This window comes from Somniosus microcephalus, chromosome 5, assembly GCF_052327205.1.
Source record: "Somniosus microcephalus isolate GS21.2 chromosome 5, FLI_Smic_1.0, whole genome shotgun sequence".
NCBI classification, from domain to species: Eukaryota; Metazoa; Chordata; class Chondrichthyes; order Squaliformes; family Somniosidae; genus Somniosus; species Somniosus microcephalus.
The window spans coordinates 317,923,853-317,943,728 of NC_140991.1; the positions used below are offsets into that span (position 1 = coordinate 317,923,853).

At 49.8% G+C, this 19,876-nt stretch overlaps 1 protein-coding gene across 1 annotated transcript in view; it reads right to left on the reverse strand.

Moving 5' to 3' along the window:
- The window catches only part of limd1a (LIM domains containing 1a), a 61,546-nt gene that overhangs the window by 32,649 nt on the left and 9,021 nt on the right, over positions 1-19,876 (reverse strand). Inside the window, exon 2 of the mRNA XM_085989296.1 lies at positions 3,463-3,564. Coding sequence (XP_085845422.1) covers positions 3,463-3,564 — 102 coding nt within the window. The remainder of the gene's footprint in view (positions 1-3,462; positions 3,565-19,876) is intronic.

Here is a 19,876-nt window from a genome sequence, read left to right on the forward strand (position 1 = left end):
TAGAACTAGGGGGCATAATTTCAGAATAAGGGGTCGCCCATTTAAAACTGAGATGAGGAGGAATTTCTTCTCAGAGGGTCGTGAATCTGTGGAATTCTCTTCCCCAGAGAGCCGTGGAGGCGGAGTCAGTGAATATATTTAAGGTGGAGATAGACAGATTTTTGAATGGTAAGGGAGTCGAGGGTTACGGGGAGCGGGCAGGGAAGTGGAGTTGAGGCCAAGATCAGATCAGCCATGATCTCATTGAATGGCGGAGCAGGCTCGAGGGGCAAATGACCGACTCCTGCTCCTATTTCTTATGTTCTAAACAGTCAGAGCAATACACTAAAATGTAAGAAATAGGCACCGTAAACAGATACAGAAAATAATCAAAAAGGCTAATGGAATGGTGGCCTTTATATCTCGAGGACTAGAATACAAGGGGGTAGAAGTTATGCTGCAGCTGTACAAAACCCTGGTTAGACCACACCTGGAGCACTGGGAGCAGTTCTGGGCACCACACCTTAGGAAGGGTATATTGGCCTTGGAGGGAGTGCAGCGTAGGTTTACCAGAATGATACCCAGACTTCAAGGGTTAAGTTACGAGGAGAGATTACACAAACTAGGGTTGTATTCCCTAGAATTTAGAAGATTAAGGGGTGATCTGATCGAAGTTTTCAAGATATTAAGGGAACAGATAGGGTAGAGAGAGAGAAACTATTTCCGCTGGTTGGGGAGTCTAGGACTAGGGGGCAGAGTCTAAAAATTAGAGCCAGACCTTTCAGGAGTGAAATTAGGAAACACTTCTACACACAAAAGGTGGTAGAAGTTTGGAACTCTCTTCCACAAACGGCAATTGATGCGAGATCAGTTGTTAATTTTAAATCTGAATTCGATAAGATTATTGTTAACCAAAGGTATTAAGGGATATGGGGCAAAGGCGGATATATGGAGTTAGGTCGCAGATCAGCCATGATCTCATTGAATGTCGGAACAGGCTCGAGGCGTCGATTGGCCTCCTCCTGTTCGTGTGTACCAGGCTCGAGGGGCTGAATGGCCTCCTCCTATTCTTGTGTACCAGGCTCAAGGCGTCAATTGGCCTCCTCCTGTTCTTGTGTACCAGGCTCGAGGGGCTGAATGGCCTCCTCCTGTTCCCATGTAACAGGCTCGAGGGGCTGAATGGCCTCCTCCTGTTCGTGTGTACCAGGCTCGAGGGGCTGAATGGCCTCCTCCTGTTCCTGTGTACCAGGCTCGAGGGGCTGAATGGACCTCCTGCTGTTCCTATGATAGATACAGATCATGAAGGTCACTCGGTCTATCTTAGCTCATCCTGTCAGAGACATTCCCCCCACACACACCCACTTTGAATCTTGAATATGGGTTTTCCCGCCACTGCTTTGCCTGGAAACCAAATCTTGCGTTGAACACTCTTTGCATGAAGAACCGATTATCTGTCGGAAATCTGACTTTTACTAGTTTAAACCTGGGCCTCTTTGACATTCTGTCACAGTTTAGCTGAAGTTATGTCCTGGATCTCACATTCCCCATACCATTGACTACTAGCCTGTACTTTGAGAAGATCACTTCTGAGCCACTTCCTGAAGTCTGAAAGCTACGGGTTTTGTCCGTCTTTTCTCGTAACTCAGTCCTCTGATGCTTTCTCAGTCCTTTTCTAAAACGGTCTACAGGGATCGAACGGCTCCTTTACATCTGATGCCCAGAACTGACGAAGGTGCGGTCTGACCAGAGCATTCTACAGTTAGGCAGGACTTGCTCTGAGTTGTACTTCACCGATCTGGGTATAGCTCAACATCCTCTTTGCTTTGTTGATCGATGGGTCTGCACTGGTTAGACATCTTGAAGACTGAGTCGACTCAAACCCCTGGATCTTTCAACTTCTTCCTAAGCTATTTCAAGACCATCCATGGAGTACTTATATTAACCATTGCCCTTCCCGTGTGCGATACTTTACAAAGATTTGTATTATATTTCAACCACCATTATTCTACGTACACTCTCCTGCCTTTTCGAAGGCAGACTGAGAAACTGAGGCGGATTGTAAACCCACAAACATGGGGGTGGAAACAGATTGAACAGTAGCTTTCAAAAGATAATTGGATAAATACTTGAAAGAGAGAGAGAAAAAAATTGCAGGGATATCGGGAAAGAACCGGGGGGGGGGTGCGACTAACTCTTTGATTTCTTATGTTCTTATGAAAGAGCTGGCACAGACTCGATGGACCGAACTGTTCTATGAATCAAATTTATAAAGAACGGAGAGGATGTTGTGAGGCGCAATTATACCAAGGCCAAATCCCAAACATAACCACCAGTGGGAACGGTCGCAGAGTGGGTATGTTACTGGACTAATGATCGGACCCCTTATCCTGAGACTGTGACCCCTGGTTCTAGACTCTCCAGCCAGGGGAAACAACCTCTCAGCATCGACCCTGTCAATCCCCCTCTGAACCTTATATGTTTCAATGAGATCACCTCTCATTCTTCTAAACTCCAGAGAGTATTGGCCCAATCTACTCAATCTCTCATAGAAACATAGAAGATAGGAGCAGGAGTCGGCCATTCGGCCCCTCGAGCCTGCTCCGTCATTCAATGAGATCATGGCTGATCATCCAAACTCAGTACCCTGTCCCTGCCTTCTCCCCATATTCCTTGATCCCTTTAGCCTTAAGAAATATATCCAACTCTTTTCTGAATATATTTAATGAATTGGCCTCAACCGCCTTCTGTGGCAGAGAATTCCACAGGTTCACCACTCTCTGGGTGAAGAAATTCCTCCTCATTTCTGTCCTAAATTGCTTACCCCTTATCCTTAGACTATGACCCCTGGTTCTGGACTCCCCCGCCATCGGGAACATCCTTCCTGCATCTAGTCTGTCTAGTCCTGTTAGAATTTTATAAGTTTCAATGAGATCCCCTCTCATTCTTCTAAACTCCAGTGAGTAAAAGCCCAATCGACACAATCTCTCCTCATACATCATTCCTGCCATCCCAGGTATCAGCCTGGTGAATCTTCGCTGCACTCCCTCCATCTCACAGGACAACCCTCTCACCCCAGGGATACAGTAGCACAGTGGTTATGTTACTGGACTAGTAATCCCGAGGCCTGGACTGATGATCACAGTAGACAGGAGTTCAAATCCCACCACGGCATTTAAATTCAATTCAATAAATCTGGCCGTTTTGTTGTAAAAACCCATCTGGTTCATTAATGCCCCTTTAGGGAAGGGAATCTGCCGTCCTTACCCGTGATTCCTCTGAAATAGGAACAGGAGAAGGCCACTGAGCCTGTTCTGCCGTTCGATGAGATCGCGCAAGACACTCAGTTGTATTAAATCGGTGGCTCACCGCCACCTTCTCGAGGGCAATTAGGGATGGTCAATAAATGCCGGCCTTGCTGGTGATGCCCACATCCCAGGAATGAATAACACAAAAAACAAACATCGCCGCTGAAGTATTACTTACTGCAGGCACTGCAGGTGAAGCAGGCATCATGATACAGATTCCCCATGGCCTGGCAAGCCTGATGTGCTCCATACACAGCTTTGCTGCATTTCACACACGTCCCTGGAAGAAAAATCAACATCAAATGCTCAGAGTTAGTTCCCGTCTACAGCAGGAATGTCAATACCGTGAAAGTGCAGCAGTCATAAAACCGTCCGTAACCAAAACCGGCCTACAGCAAAAACAAAACCAAAGGTCTACTTCAAGAGGGATTAGCGGCAGCAGCAGGGAACTCACCACAGGGGAGAGAGAAAATATTTTTGCACAATGACATTTCGAAACAAACTATATCCTCTGGTTGTGTGTTTCACAAGCAAATGAAAGAAATGTTTGCTGAAATACTTCTCAAATGACAGAAGTTCATTCAAACTTCCCTTCTGGCACACATCCAACCTGGTCCAGACGGCATTATATTAATTTTATTGAGTATTACAACCTCAAAACAGTGCTATGCCCAACCCGTGAGTGCTTCTGACACTGAGCAGAGGAGGCTGAGGGGAGACTTAATCGAGGTGTATAAAATTATGAGGGGCCCGGATAGAGTGGATAGGAAGGACCTATTTCCCTTAGCAGAGAGGTCAATAACCAGGGGCCATAGATTTAAAGTAATTGGGAGAAGGATTAGAGGGGAGTTGAGGAGAACTTTCTTCACCCAGAGGGTGGTGGGGGTCTGGAACTCACTGCCTGAAAGGGTGGGAGAGGCAGAGACCCTCATCACATTTAAAAAGTACTTGGATATGCACTTGAAGTGCCGGAACCTACAGGGCTACGGACCAAGAGCTGGAAAGTGGGATTAGGCTGGAGAGCTCTTTGTCGGCCGGCACAGACACGATGGGCCGAATGGCCTCCTTCTGTGCCGTAAATTTCTATGATTCTGTGATACCCAAAACAGAAAGTGTTCCATACCCCGGTCCCAACGCCCCTCACCATGAAGAGCACAAAATTCACCAATAAAAAGTCAAGAATATAAATAAATATCCTCCAACAGAAGGATCTGCATATCTAACCATCCAGTACCACATTGGAGAGTCACACTGGATTAAACGTTATACAAAGCTAGGGTGAAGTAGCGGTAATGGAGGGAGGAATCTGAGCTGATGTATTAAGAATATCACACCTGAAGCGTTTTGAGACCAATACACCAATGAAGAAACAGGACGTTGACCTGTGGCACTTTAGCAGTAATGGAGGGAGGAATCTATAGCTGATCTCTAGCCTGAAGTGTTTTGATACCAATACACCAATGAAGAAGCGGGACGTTGACCTGTGGCACTTAAAAAAAAAAACAGCAACGGCACAATTCAATGACACACAGAAAGAACCAACATTTTCAAGTAAAGGAGGCAACAAAAAGGTAAATTCGACAAGTGCCTTTAACAAGGACATTCACCACCAGTTTTCCAAATGCTGCCCCCAATGTTTTGTAGGTTTAAAAGATTTTTGTTTTTTCTGAATTATGCCCTTTCACCAACTTCAAAAAAAAGAGAGAACGAACGAACACACCCCTTTTTCTCTTCAAAATAATACACATCAATAAGCTCATCAACTCGCCGAGTTAAGCTGCAGCTTTGCTGGGCACATTTCCGAAAGCGATGTTGTCCTTGAGTGACCCAGAGGAAGCAGGTCTGACCCAATGTGGGTCAATGATTCCCAATCCCATCACAGCAACAAAGGATTTCAGTCGAGCATGATAGGAGGCGAGTGACATGTTCATACCATGAGCGCTTGAACTGTGCGAAAAACAGGAGTTAGAAATGTTGCCCTTCTAAAATGAAGCAGTGTCTCACGCCAGCGTTCGGAGCTATTTGACTTGATGGCAGGAGTCCTTTGAGGTAACGGCACTTTCCCAACTCTCTAGCCTTTGGCCCTCCGCTTGCCACGATACTTTTGCAGCTATCCATCTACTCAATCACACCCTCACCTCCACCTTTGAAGCTCTTGGCCCTAATAAAACCGGTACTATCTCCCACCCTGGTGATTCCACCCCGCTCGCCCGGGTAGGGCCCCCAGCTCCACTCCCAAAAGTTGAAGGAACGCAAACCTGACCATATATGGAGCACAGTTTAGCCATTCTTCGGCAGATCTGGCTGGACCACATTAAGCACCATCGGGCCCTGCTCTCCTCCATCACTACTCCAGGATCATCCTGGAATGCAAAGATAGCCCCCGGCTTCTTTCCTCCACTACCATCCGCCTCCTTAAACCCCCCTCCCCTTCCCCCTCCACCCCCAACTCCAGTAATGTGCGAGGAGCTCATGGACTTCTTTGTCACTATGACCGAGACCATCCGTTCAGCTGCCTCTGTCACACCTCTCCCTTCCTCTTGCCTACCCAAGGCAAACTTCCCCAAGGCCGCCCCCACCCACCCCAGCATCTTTCTCTGGTTTCTCTCCGATCTCCCCTCATGCCCTCTCCAAGCTCATCTTTCCACGAGACCCACCTCCTGCTCCCTTGACCCCATTCCCACTAAACTGCTGACCACTCAACTTTCTTTCCCAGCCCCATGTTTTCTGATATTGCCAACGGTTTCCTCTCCTCAGGTACCATTCCCCCCTCCCTTGCAAAATCTGCCAGCATTGCACCCCCTCCTCAAAAAACCAACCCTTGACCCCTCGGTCGTTGCAAACTACCACCCCATTTCCAACCTCTTTCCTAGCCAAAGTCCTTGAACACGTTGTAGCCTCCCAGATCGTGCCCATCTTTCCCACAACTCCATATCTGAACCTTTCCAATCAGGTTTCCACACCGGTCACAGTACTGAAACCGCCCTCGTCAAAGTCACAAATGACACTCACTGTGACTATAACAATGGTGCGCTCTCTCTATTCACAAGTGCAGCCTTCGGTCGCCTGAGGAAGAGAGTGTTTGAAGACCAGGACCTCAAACCCGGCACTAAGCTCATGGTCTGCAGAGCAGCTGTGATACCCACCCTGCTGTATGCCTCAGAGACATGGACCATGTACAGCAGGCACCTCAAAGCACTGGAGAGGTACCACCAACGCTGCCTCCACAAGATCCTGCAAATCCATTGGCAGGATAGGCGCACCAACGTCAGTGTTCTTGCTCAGGCCAAAATCCCCAGCATCGAAGCTTTGACCACGCTCAATCAGCTCTGATGGACGGGTCACATCGTCCGCATGCCCGATACGAGACTCTCAAAACAAGCGCACTACTCGGAGCTCCGGCACGGCAAGAGAGCCCCAGGTGGGCAGAGGAAACACTTCAAGGACACCCTCAAAGCCTCCTTGAAAAAGTGCAACATCCCCACCGACACCTGGGAATCCCTGGCCCAAGACCGCACAAAGTGGAGAAGTATCCGGGAAGGCGCCGAACACCTTGAGTCTCTTCGCCGGGAGCAAGCGGAAGCCAAGCGCAGGCAGCGCACGTCAACCCAAGCACCCCACCCACCCGCCCCTTCAACCACCGTCTGCCCCACCTGTGACAGAGACTGTAGGTCCCGCATTGGACTCATCAGTCACCTGCGCACTCATTTTTAATGTGGAAGCAAGTCATCCTCGGTTCCGAGGGACTGCCTAAGAGAAGAGAAGGTCTCTATTCACCTTTCTCGACCTGTCTGCAGCCTCGGACACCACTGATCACACCATCCTCCGTTGTCCAGCTGAGCGTCACTGCCTTGTCTGGTTCCTCTCTTACCTAGCCAGTCGTAACCAGAGAATCTCCTGCAACAGCTCTTCTTCCCATCCCAACCCTCTGGAGTCCCAAGGACGAATACTTCGCCCCCTCTAATTTCTAATCTACGTGTTACCCCTCGGCGACTTCAACCGGCAACATGATGTCAGGTTCCAACACCAGGCTCCAACCCCTCCATCAATGCCGATATTAAAATTCTCATGTTCCAATCCCTCCATGGCCTCACCCCTCCTTACCTCTGTAACCTTCCCAAGCTCTACAGCCCTCCGAGAGCTCTGACCTCCGAGAACTCTGACCTCCGAGAACTCTGGCCTCTCGTACAGCCCCACTCCTTTCACCGCATCATTGGCGGCCGTGCCTTCAGCCGTCTGGGCCCCGAGCTCTGGAATTCCCTCCCTCAACCTCTCCGTCCGTCTCTCTCTCCTCCTTCAAGACACTCCTTAAAACCGACCTCTGCGACCAAGCTTTCAGATACCTGTCCTAATATCTCCTGCTGTGGCTCGGTGTCGATTTTTGTCCGATTACACTCCTGTGAAGCACCTCGGGGTGATTTGCTGTTTTAAAAGGGGCTATATATGAATGCAAGAGGCATACCTGTACAATGCTCAGAAGATCACAAGATAGAGGCGGACTCACCAGCCCCGTCGCCAGTGTCACAGATGATGAACAAGCTTGGGGAGCGGGAGATTTACTCTGTTGGCTGCTTGTAATGAAATGTTAACACATCCCTCGATTTCACTACAGGCAGCAAACAGAGGAATCTTTTTACCAACACCACGCATTTATATAGCGCCTTTAACGTAGTAAAACATCCCCAGGGCAATTCACAGGAGCGATCATCAAACAAAATTTGTTATAAAACAAGACAAAATACTGGCGGCAATGCTTGTACGCTGATGGGGAGCAATGCCACAGGATAATTTAAGCCTCAGAATCATCAGGAATATTTTCTTTTCAACGGTCAATATAAAGCAAATGCACGTTGGCTTTCATTGCAAGGGGGTTGGAGTATAAGAGTGAGGAAGTCTTGCTACAATTGTACAGGGCCTTGGTGAGACCACACCTGGAGTACTGGGCACAGTTCTGGTCTCCTTATCTGAGGAAGGATATACTTGTCTTAGAGGCGGTGCAGCGAAGGTTCACTAGATTGATTCCTGGGATGAGAGGGCTGTCCTATGATGAGAGATTGAGTAGATTGGGCCGATACTCTCTGGAGTTTAGGTGATCTCATTCAAACATAAGATTCTGAGGGGGATTGACAGGGTCGATGCTGAGAGGTTGTTTCCCCCTGGCTGGAGAGTCTAGAACCAGGGGGCACAGTCTCAGGATAAGGGGTCGGCCATTTAAGACTGAGATGAGGAAGAATTTCTTCACTCAGAGGGTGGTGAATCTTTGGAATTCTCTACCCCAGAGGGCTGTGGATGCTCAGTCGTTGAGTATATTCAAGGCCGAGGTCGATAGATTTTTGGACTCTCGGGAATCAAGGGATCTGGGGATTGGTCGGGAAAGTGGAGTTGAGGCGCTTCACAGGAGCATTATCAGACGAATTTTGACACCGAGCCACAAGGAGATTTTAGGACAGGCAAGAGGTCGGTTTTAAGGAGCATGTTGAAGGAGGAAAGAGAGAGGTGGGGAGGTTTAGGGAGGGAATTCCAGAGCTTGGGGCCCAGGCAGCTGAAGGCACGGCCACCAATGGTGGAGCGATTAAAATCGGGAATGCTCAAGAGGGCAGAATTAGAGGAGCGCAGAGATCTCAAAGGGTTGTATGTATATATGTAATATATAGACTAATGTCTCCCACTAAAGCCGGAGTCAGAATGTTGTGGGTTCAAGTCCCACTCCAGAGACTTGAGCACAAAAATCTAGGCTGACACTCCCAGTGCAGTGCTTTTTAAAAAATTCATTCATGGGATGTGGGCATTGCTGGCAAGGCCAGCATTTATTTCCCATCGGCGATGATGATGCCATTGGATGTCAAGGGGCGGTGGTTAGACTCTCGCTTGTTGGAGATAGTCATTGCCTGGCACTTGTGTGGCACAAATGTTACCTGGCACTTATCAGCCCAATCCTGAGGGAGTGCCGCACTGTCGGAGGGGCCGTCTTTCGGATGAGACGTTAAACCAAGGCCCCTTCTGCTCTCAGGTGGATGAAAAAGATCCCGTGGCCACTATTTTGAAGAAGAGCAGGGGAGTTCTCCCCGGTGTCCTGGGGCCAATATTTATCCCTCATCAACATCACTAAAAACAGATGATCTGGTCATTATCACATTGCTGTTTGTGGGAGCTTGCTGTGCGCAAATTGGCTGCCGCATTTCCTACATAACAACAGTGACCACACTTCAAAAAGTACTTCATTGGCTGTAAAGCGCTTTGGGACGTCCGATGGTCGTGAAAGGCGCTATAGAAATGCACGTCTTTCTTTCAATAATTTAAATTGACATTGTGCGGAGCAGAATAGGAGGGTTATCGGGGCTCCTGTCCTATCTGTGCAGCAGGTGAGCAGCACGGAAGCCATGAACTCTGAGTCACGAACGAGCACTGGGTTTAAGTGACCCGGTCAAGAGGGTCAACTAATCCAAACGAGCAGTTTACTGGCAATTTACAAAAACAAGCTAATTAATTTCCTGACCTTTCCAAATATGAGCTTAGAGTGTCAAAGCCTTATTTCATTATGTCTCACACAGTTCAGGCTGGTTAGTACTAGGAATGGTTAATACTTAGCCCTAAATCAATACTGGCCACAATGGGTTTATTTGGGTGGGGGACGGGGAGGGTGGAGTTCGATTTTCAATTATTCCTATTTAATTAATCAGTGGAATCCTGAAGGTGCCGCATTTTAAATGCTAAACTGGGAGTGCACACACTGGGCTGAGGAGCTCAAGGAGTCTTGAAATGTGATGACTTAATATTGCTATCATAGGTTGGAGAGGCTAGAACCAGGGGTCAGTCTCAGGATATTATTTCAGACTGAGATGCGGAGGAATTTCTTCACTCAGAGGGTGGTGAATCTTTGGAATTCTCTGCCCCAGAGGACTGTGGATGCTGAGTCTTTGAGTATATTCAAGGCTGAGATCGATAGATTTTTGGACTCTAGGGGAATCGAGGGATATGGGGATCGGGCGGGAAAGTGTAGTTGAGGTCGAAGATCAGCCATGATCTTATTGAATGGCGGAGCAGGCTCGAGGGGCCGAATGGCTGACTCCTGCTCCTAATTCTTATGTTCTTATAGCAGTTAGTCTATCATGGGGGTTAACCCAATTATCTTTCATGTTCGTTGAGTAGTTGCCGTTGTGAATTTCAGGACACTGGAATGGCATGATCCAACTGCAACGTGTTCTCAAAGTGCGTGTCCGCAGAAGGGAAGTGGTTTACCAAACACACCGTGCATCCATCACCCCCTGTGCTCGCTGACATACATTGGCTCCCGGTTAAGCAATGCCTCGATTTAAAAATTCTCATCTTGTTTTCAAATCCCTCCATGGCCTCGCCCCTCCCTATCTCTGTAATCTCCCCCAGCCCCCAACCACCTCCCCCCCACCCCCCCGTACACGACGACACCTGCCGTACACGACGACATCCGGCAAAACGTTTGTCTTCAAAGCCACACTCGACAAAAGACATCCATCCGTCCTTGCATTATTCTAGTATGTGTAGATCATGCAGCCTCCTGGGTAGGAAAGGATCATCTGCCAATTTAATTTCCTCTGGTACTCCGTCGGTTAATGCATTTGTGCAAGATTTTTTTGGTGCACCATTTTAAATGCATCGTAAACCGATTTACTATAAACACACTGGTAACAGTGCAGGATTAAACTTCATGGGAATGCGTTAAATAGTTCGCCAGCAGAGGAAATTACAAGCTCGTGCTTCAATCTATCCCGAGAAGCAGAATGTGCCGTGTGTTAGCGCATTACCTAATATGTACACAGAAAAGGCTTTGTTCTGCATCCCAGAAAGCCTGCTGTGTTTACCCATCTGTTCAAACACCACCTAACCTTAAGAGGCCAGCCCTACATCACAAATATCTACCGTAAAACAGACAAGATGGATTTCAAACCACTAAAAATGATTGAATTAGGGCGAATTCGACGTACTTCATCCATCCAGTCATGCACATACCCCACTGCAAGAGCGTATTTGCTGGGAGTTTAAAATTAATTCATTGCAAAGTAGTCAATCAGGTCCACACAGTGGAGAATTATTTACGAAAGCAAAATACTGCAGATGCTGGAAATCCAAAATAACAACAGAAAATGCTGGAAAAACTCAGCAGGCCAGGCAACATCCGCGGAGAGAGAAACAGAGTCAAACTCTGCTCACGATGCGGTCTCCTCTACATTGGGGACACCAAACGCAGATTGGGTGACCGCTTTGCGGAACACCTCCGTTCAGTCCGTAAGGGGGACCCTGAGCTTCCGGTCGCCTGTCACTTTAATTCACCGCCCCATTCCCACTCGGACCTCACCGTCCTTGGCCTCTTGCACTGTTCCACGGAAGCTCAGCGTAAACTCGAGGAACAGCACCTCATCTTCCGATTAGGCACTTTACAGCCTTCCGGACTCAATATCGAGTTCAACAATTTCAGATCATAACCTCGGCCCCTATTACATTTTTACTTATATTTTTTATCCACCCCTTTGTTTTGGCCCTTTCCCCCCACCCCCCTTTCCACCATTTTTTTCTCTCTCCCACATGGCAGCTGTCTCTCATTCTGCCAGCGCATTTCACACCTAATCTGAGCCGTCTTTTGTCTCCACTAGTCCGATCACCATCTCGTCTGGTTTTGAATACCTCTTAATGTCTCTTCACTTCTTTTGTTCTCTCGCAGCCCGGCCTTTCCATCTATTTCATTCCCTGTGCCTCCTCAGTTTTGACAAAGGGGTTTGACCCGAAACGTTGACTCTAATTTCTCTCCACGGATGTTGCCTGGCCTGCTGAGTTTTTCCAGCATTTTCTGGAAAATTATTTATACTAGTTTTGGCTTGGAACAAACATTCCTCCTACTGCCAATTTAATGTTTACAGCACCTAATCCATGTCCTTACTTTTAAGGGAATGCTCCCAAGTTACAACCCCACAGTGGGCTTATCCTCAAATACTTGCCCGAGAATTCCAGCACTGCATCACTCATTTAACCTTAAGTAGTTCGATGTGGAGGTTTTTTCTTTTTAAAGTCGCTTATCCAGGGCCATTGATTTTCTGATCAGGTCGAACTCCTTCCAGAGTTCCTCCAGCAAAGTGCAGAAACATCACCTCCCCCAAACACCCCCCCCCCACACACACACCTCCCCCCACCCCCACACACACACACATACCTCCCCCCCCCCGACCCCACACCCCTCCCCCCCCACACCCCTCCCCCCCACACCCCTACCTCCCCCCCCACACACACCTCCTCCCCCACACCCCCCCCACACACCCCCCCTCACCTCCCCCCCCACACACACACCTCCCCCCCACACACACCTCCCCCCCCCCACACACACCTCCCCCCCCCACACACACACCTCCCCCCCCACACACACACCTCCCCCCCCCACACACACACCTCCCCCCCCACACACACACCTCCCCCCCACACACACACACCTCCCCCCACACACACACACACCTCCCCCCCACACACACACACACCTCCCCCCCACACACACACCTCCCCCCCCACACACACACACACGTCCCCCCCCGTCCTCCAACAACACTTTGTATATTACAACAATAATGTGCATTTATATAGCGCCTTTAACGTAGTAAAGGTCCCAGGGTGCTTCACAGGAGCGATTATCAAACAAAATCTGACACCGAGCCAGGTAAGGATAAATTAGGACAGGTGACCAGAAGCTCAGTCAAAGAGGCAGGTTTTAAGAAGCGTCTTAAAAGAGAAGTAGAGAGGCGGAGAGGTTTAGGGAGGGAATTCCAGAGCTTGGGGCCCAGGCAGCTGAAGGCACGGCCGCCAATGGTGGAGCGATGGAAATCGGGGGATGCTCAAGAGGCCTGATTACCTGGACAAGCGTTAAAATGAAAGATCTTAAAAACAAGACAGTTGAATCTAGAATGAACAGATGCGGGGCTGGGGGGGGGGGGGGGGGGGGGGGGGGCGGGCCAGAGATGAAAATAGAGAATGCTGGAAATAATCTGTAGGTCCCTCAGAGAAAATAAAAGGCCAAATCCCCAGAGGCAGACTGCGCCACCCACCAGAACTGGGTCCATACTCGAAATGTCACCATGCTCCCTGTGGTGTATGTAACCTGTTCCACCTTAAGAGAACTACCTTAAGAGATGTAATACTTTCTCTTGGCTGCTGTATACTGTAATACCGGTGGTGACCACACCGGTATATAAACGTTGTGTAGGGATTTGCTGGGCAGTTCAGCCCTGACCTCCGAATAGTAAAGACCTGTTAAAAGTTATTCTTGTGGTCTGTGTCCAGTGATTTATAATAAGCATAACTGGGACACACAGACTTAACACTCCCCATTGCCCAATCTCCTCCACCCACCAGAACTGGGTCCAGACTCGAAATGTCACCATGCTCCCCATTGCCCAGACTCCACACCACCAACACCATCCAGCTGTGCAGCAATCTGAAGTTACAGTCAAGGGCTGAAGTCACTAACGTCGCTGCTCGGACCAGAGAGCCAAGGAGAAAGGCTTACTGCGGCTTACAGCTCCTTCAATCAAGGAAAACATCCCAAGACACTTCACAGAATCATAAATCAGACAAACAAAAGAGAGAGAGAGAGAGAGAGAGAGATATCAGAAGAGGTTGGTCAAAGCGTTGGTTTTTAAGGCTTGAAAGGAATAGAGGAACATGAAGAGGCGGAAAGGTTTAGGGATGGGATTCCAGTGCGTAGGGCCTTGATCGCTGCGGGCTCGACTGCCAAGGACGGGGTAAAGGGAGGATGGCATTTGTCTCCTTTGCTGTTAGTAAAACCATAAACGTCGACGATAATTTGTTGGCCGTGAAGTGCTTTGGAGCATCCCAAGGACACGAAAGACACGAGATAAATGCAAGTTCTCACTTTAGTCAGTTCCTGATTTGAGTATAAGAGTAAAGATGTCTTACTGCAATTATATAGGGCCCTGGTGAGACCACACCTGGAGTATTGTGTACAGTTTTGGTCTCCTTACCTAAGGAAGGATATACTTGCCATAGAGGGAGTGCAACGAAGGTTCACCAGACTGGTTCCTGGGATGGGGGGATTGTCCTATGAGGAGAGATTGAGTAGACTAGGCCTATATTCTCTAGAGTTTAGAAGAATGAGAGGTGATCTCATTGAAACATAAAAAATCCTTACAGGGCTTGACAGGGTCGATGCTGAGAGGATGTTTCCCCTGGCTGGGGAGTCTAGAGCCGGGGTCACAGTCTCAGGATAAGGGGTCGACCATTTAGGACTGAGATGAGGAGAAATTTCTTCACTCAGAGGATGGTGAATCTTTGGAATTCTCTACCCCAGAGGGCTGTGGAGGCTCAGTCATTGAGTATATTCAAGACAGAGATCGATAGATTTTTGAATATTAAGGGAATCAAAGGATATGGGGATCGGGCAGGAAAGTGGAGTTGAGGTCGAAGATCAGCCATGATCTTATTGAATGGCAAAGCAGGGTCGAGGGGCCGAATGGCGGAGCAGGCTCGAGGGGCCGAATGGCCGACTCCTGCTCCTATTTCTTATGTTCTGTTTACCACTATAAATGAGGCATCACTGTGAATACATCGGTTTAGCATGGGGAAATTTAAAAGTGCAATCAAGCCCTGCTTCCAACACAATCTGCGTGGGCTACAAACAACACAACATCGCGCGATTATTACAAGAGCCAGGTCCGAGCAGCAGCAACCCCCTTAGCACAGAGGTGTGACATTCTGACGGAGGGGCGGCCGGGTTCTCTCTCCAAATCAGGACGGGGCTTCAGTGATGGTGACGCTCGCGCTGCATTTATCCGAGAGCGTCACCACCGACCGCAGTCCCAACTTTGGCTGCAGCACTGCGAGGTGATCGAGTGAGGCCACTGGTGCCGGCAAGAAGCAGGCGGCTCTGAACTCCAGTACCCTGCACTGAAAACACCATCCCTAGCGATGGCAGCAGCCCTTCCTTGGCTGTGGTCACAGGAGTGCGGCCACGGCGCTCGGCGCGCCCGTCCAGACACCGGTGTGGGTTCCCCAGTCACTGGGCTGCACAAGAGCTTTTCTTGCAATGACAGGGTCGGCCCTGGCAGCAGAAGCGACGCTGCAACAATGCTTTGTTTGCCGAAATCGTGCTCCAAAGCGATTTAGAACCACTTCCAACAACGAAGGCCGCTGGGGTCGCCACACCTCGATCCTGGGTCTGGTGGAGATTCTCTGATGGGGACTCGCGCCCTACCGGCCTCCAACTCGTCTCACCCCCGACTGACCACCTGCAGTCAGGGTGGGTGCGGGGAGAGGGGGGGCCACCTAGTCTAAATAAAATCAGGGCAGCGCCCACCTGCAAAGGGGGGGGGGGGGCGGGGGAGAGGGATGCAGAGCTTGGTGGCCATGTGGGTGAGCAGCCAGTGGGCACGGCTTCAAAGGGCATTGGTCTCCATTAATCAGCCACCGATCGAAGAGAACCAACTTTAAGCTGCCTTCAGGGGTTTTTCCCAGACCACAGCTCAGGCCTTTCAAACCCTACGAGCCCCACTCCTTAGATCTGGATGTCCCCTCCCCAAGCAGAGATTCCATCAAGGATTTCCAATGTTATATAAACATGATGATGTTAAGCAACTGTGAGATCATGTAGGTGAAACATCTTGTAAAATACTTTTACCTTGTTTAGAAATACTTTTGCCTTTGTTATCTCTAGTCTTGACTGTTCCAACACACTCCTGGCTGGCCTCCCACATTCCACCCTACGTAAACTTGAGGTCATCCAAAACTCGGGCTGCCTGCATCCTAACTCGCACCAAGTCCCGTTCACCCATCACCCCCTGTGCTCGCTGACCTACACTGGCTCCCAGTTAAGCAATGCCTCGATTTTAAAATTTGCATCCTTGTTTTCAAATCCCTCCATGGCCTCGCCCCCTCCCTATCTCTGTAGTCTCCTCCAGTCCCAGAACCCCCTGGGATCTCCGCCCTCCTCCAATTCTGCCCTCTTGAGCATCCCTGATTATAATCGCTCCACCATTGGTGGCCGTGCCTTCAGCTGCCCGGGCCCTAAGCTCTGGAATTCCCTCCCTAAACCTCTCCGCCTCTCTCTCTCCTTAAAACCTACCTCTTTGACCAAGCTTTTGGTCACCTGTCTCAATATCTCCTTATGTGGCTCGGTGTCAGATCTTGTTTGATTTACGCTCCTGTTAATGGCGCTGTATAAATACAAGACGTTGTTATAAGACGGAAGAGTTAACCATGTGATTGGTGGTTTAATTCGGTCTTGTTAGGATTTCTTTTACATTGAGCTTTAACTTTCTCTGCAACAGATGTAATGCCAGCTGTGGCACACCCCGAGCCAAGGCAGCATTAAAACTCCCCAGGGGCAATAACGCCACTTCAGCGACACCAAGAAAGGAATATTAGCTCGGCTAGGAACCCGCAACACCTCTTTTGAAAGACCGCAAGAAATTCCTTCAAGCTCCTGTAGTGAGGTTTCTGCCGCACATTATGTCTTCAGGCTCACAGTCAGCAGCAACCTAAACCTCGCACTCCACCCGAAGGCAAAACTCACGGCTGAAAAAATCAACTGGAAGATTTCGCTTTTCTTTCACTTCCGTTGCTAAAGCAGCTCGAGGCCGACTCCACCCGACAGCTTCGAACACGGGCAGCTGCAAATGGCAAAGGGCCAACTCGTACCCGTGGCCTGGCCAGAATTCTTTCCAAGTTAACTCGTGTCTAACTAGCATTTACAATGCTGCACTAATTCTATTTAAAGTACGGCACCCTGTGTTTGGGTGCGTCCCGATAGTGGGTGTTCACAGCAGTGCCATCCTTCATTTCCCCAAAATACTGATTCCAAAGTCTGACGTATTAGCAAGAAAGAAAGACAGACTTGCATTTCTATAGTGCCTTTCACAACCACCAGACATCCCAAAGCGCTTTACAGCCCATGAAGTACTTTTTGAAGTGTGGTCACTGTTGTAATGTGGGAAACGCGGCAGCCAATTTGCGCACAGCAAGCTCCCACAAACAGCAATGTGATAATGACCAGATCTTCTGTTTTAGTGATGTTGATTGAGGGATAAATATTGGCCCCAGGACACCGGGGAGAACGCCCCTGCTCCTCTTCGAAATAGTGCCATGGGATCTTTTACATCCACGAGAGAGCAGACGGGGCCTCGGTTTAATGTCTCATCCGAAAGACTGCCCCTCCGACAGTGCGGCGCTCCCTCAGTACTGCCCCTCCGACGGTGCGGCGCTCCCTCAGTACTGCCCCTCCGACGGTGCGGCGCTCCCTCAGTACTGCCCCTCCGACAGTGCGGCGCTCCCTCAGTACTGCCCCTCCGACGGTGCGGCGCTCCCTCAGTACTGCCCCTCCGACAGTGCGGCGCTCCCTCAGTACTGTCCCTCCGACAGTGCGGCGCTCCCTCAGTACTGCCCTTCCGACAGTGCGGCGCTCCCTCAGTACTGCCTTCCGACAGTGCGGCGCTCCCTCAGTACTGCCCCTCCGACAGTGCGGCGCTCCCTCAGTACTGCCCCTCCGACAGTGCGGCGCTCCCTCAGTACTGCCCCTCCGACAGTGCGGCGCTCCCTCAGTACTGACCCTCCGACAGTGCGGCGCTCCCTCAGTACTGCCCCTCCGACAGTGCGGCGCTCCCTCAGTACTGACCCTCCGACAGTGCGGCGCTCCCTCAGTACTGACCCTCCGACAGTGCGGCGCTCCCTCAGCACTGACCCTCCGACAGTGCAGCACTCCCTCAGTACTGCACTGGAGTGTCAGCCTATTGGAAGAGATTGTGTGCAAAAATAGCTTATTTCAGCAGGATATAAATTCTAGTAACTGCTGAAATACACGGTGTCACCCTGTGCGTGTAGTACAGCGCTCCACTTTTCTTGTGTTATTTTTCAAAATGTAAAGGTTACATCACTGATCGTTAACCTGAGGTTGGGCTCCATTGTGGCCCAGATTGAGAATGACTTTCTCTTACACAGCACTGTTAACGGAATTAAACATCCGCAGGCACTTCACAAGAGCGTAATCAGACAACAAGCCAAAGGAGGAGCTATTAGGACAGGTGACCAAAACCTTGGTCAAAGAGGCAGTTTTTAAAAGGAGGGTCGTAGAAAGAGGTGGAGGAAATGTTTAGGGAGCGAATTCCAGTGCTTCGGGCCCAGACGTTTGCAGACACGGCCACCAATGGTGGGGTGGAAGAAGTGTGGGATGCACAAGAGGCCAGAGTTGGAGGAACGTAGAGTTCTTAGAGAGTTGTAGAGCTGGAGGAGATTACCGAGATAGGGAGGGGCGAGGCCCTGGAGGGACTTGGAACACGGAGGGCGAGAATTTTAAAATCAGTGTGTTGGTGCACTGGGATTCAATGTAGTTCAGCGAGCACAGGGGTGCCGGGTAATGTTCCCTTTAATTTTTTGGGGGCGCGCGGTTTTTCCCGTTTAAAAGCCGGTGAGCTGCCAGCGCGGAAACTCTAGCGAGCTGGGCAGCTGCGCGGCTCAAAGGCAACAATGGCAACGGGTGCATGTGACTTGGTGCGAGTTAGAGTGCGGGCAGCAGCGCATTGGGTGAGCTCAGGTTTATAGAGGGTGGAAGATAGGAATCCCGCCAGGAGAGCAGTGGGATAGTCTGGAGGTAACAAGAGCAGCAGATAAACCGAGGCTGCGGTGGAAGTAGGAGGTCTTTGGGATGAAGATCACATGGGATCAGAGGCTCAATATTTCAACTAGAAAGAAGAATGACAGACTTGCATTTCTATAGCGCCTTTCACGACCACCGGACGTCCCAAAGCGCTTCACAGCCAATGAAGTACTTTTTGAAGTGTAGTCACTGTTGTAATGTGGGAAACGCAGCAGCCAATTTGCGCACAGCAAGCTCCCACAAACAGCACTGTAATAATGACCAGATCATGTTTTTGTTATTTTGATTGAGGGATAAATCCCGGCCAGGACACCGGGGAGAACTCCCCTGCTCTTCTTCAAAATAGTGCCGTAGGATCTTTTACATCCACCTGAGAGAGCAGACAGGGCCTCGGTTTAACGTCTTATCCGAAAGATGGCACCTCCAACAGTGCAGCACTCCCTCAGTACTGCACTGGAGTGTCAGCCTAGATTTATTGTGCTCAAGTCTCTGGAGTGGGACTTGAACCCACAACCTTCTGACTCGGAGGCGAGAGTGCTACCCATGATCCACGGCTGACACACAAATAGGACACCAAGGCTGCAAACAAACAGTCTGGTTCAGCCTGAGGCAGTGGTCATTTAGTAGGCTGGAATCGGTGGCTGGGGAACGTAGTTGTGGCGGGGGCCGAAGATAACGGCTTTGGTCGTCCCGGAGTTTAATTGGAGGAAATTTCTGCTCATGTCGGACAATTTAGAGTCAGTGAAGGGGCTCGAGAGGTGAGGCGGAGCCTGGTGTCGCCAGCGCACACGTGGAACCTGACGCCATGTCTTCAGATGAGGTCGCGGAGGGGCAGCATGCAGATGAGAAATAGGAGGGGGCCAAGGATAGATCCTTGGGAGGAGCGGGGGTGGCCAGAGGTAACGGTATCGGATAACTCCGATCTTTCGCTTCCCAATAGTTGTTAAGCCTCCCAAGTGAAATGAGCTTGGGG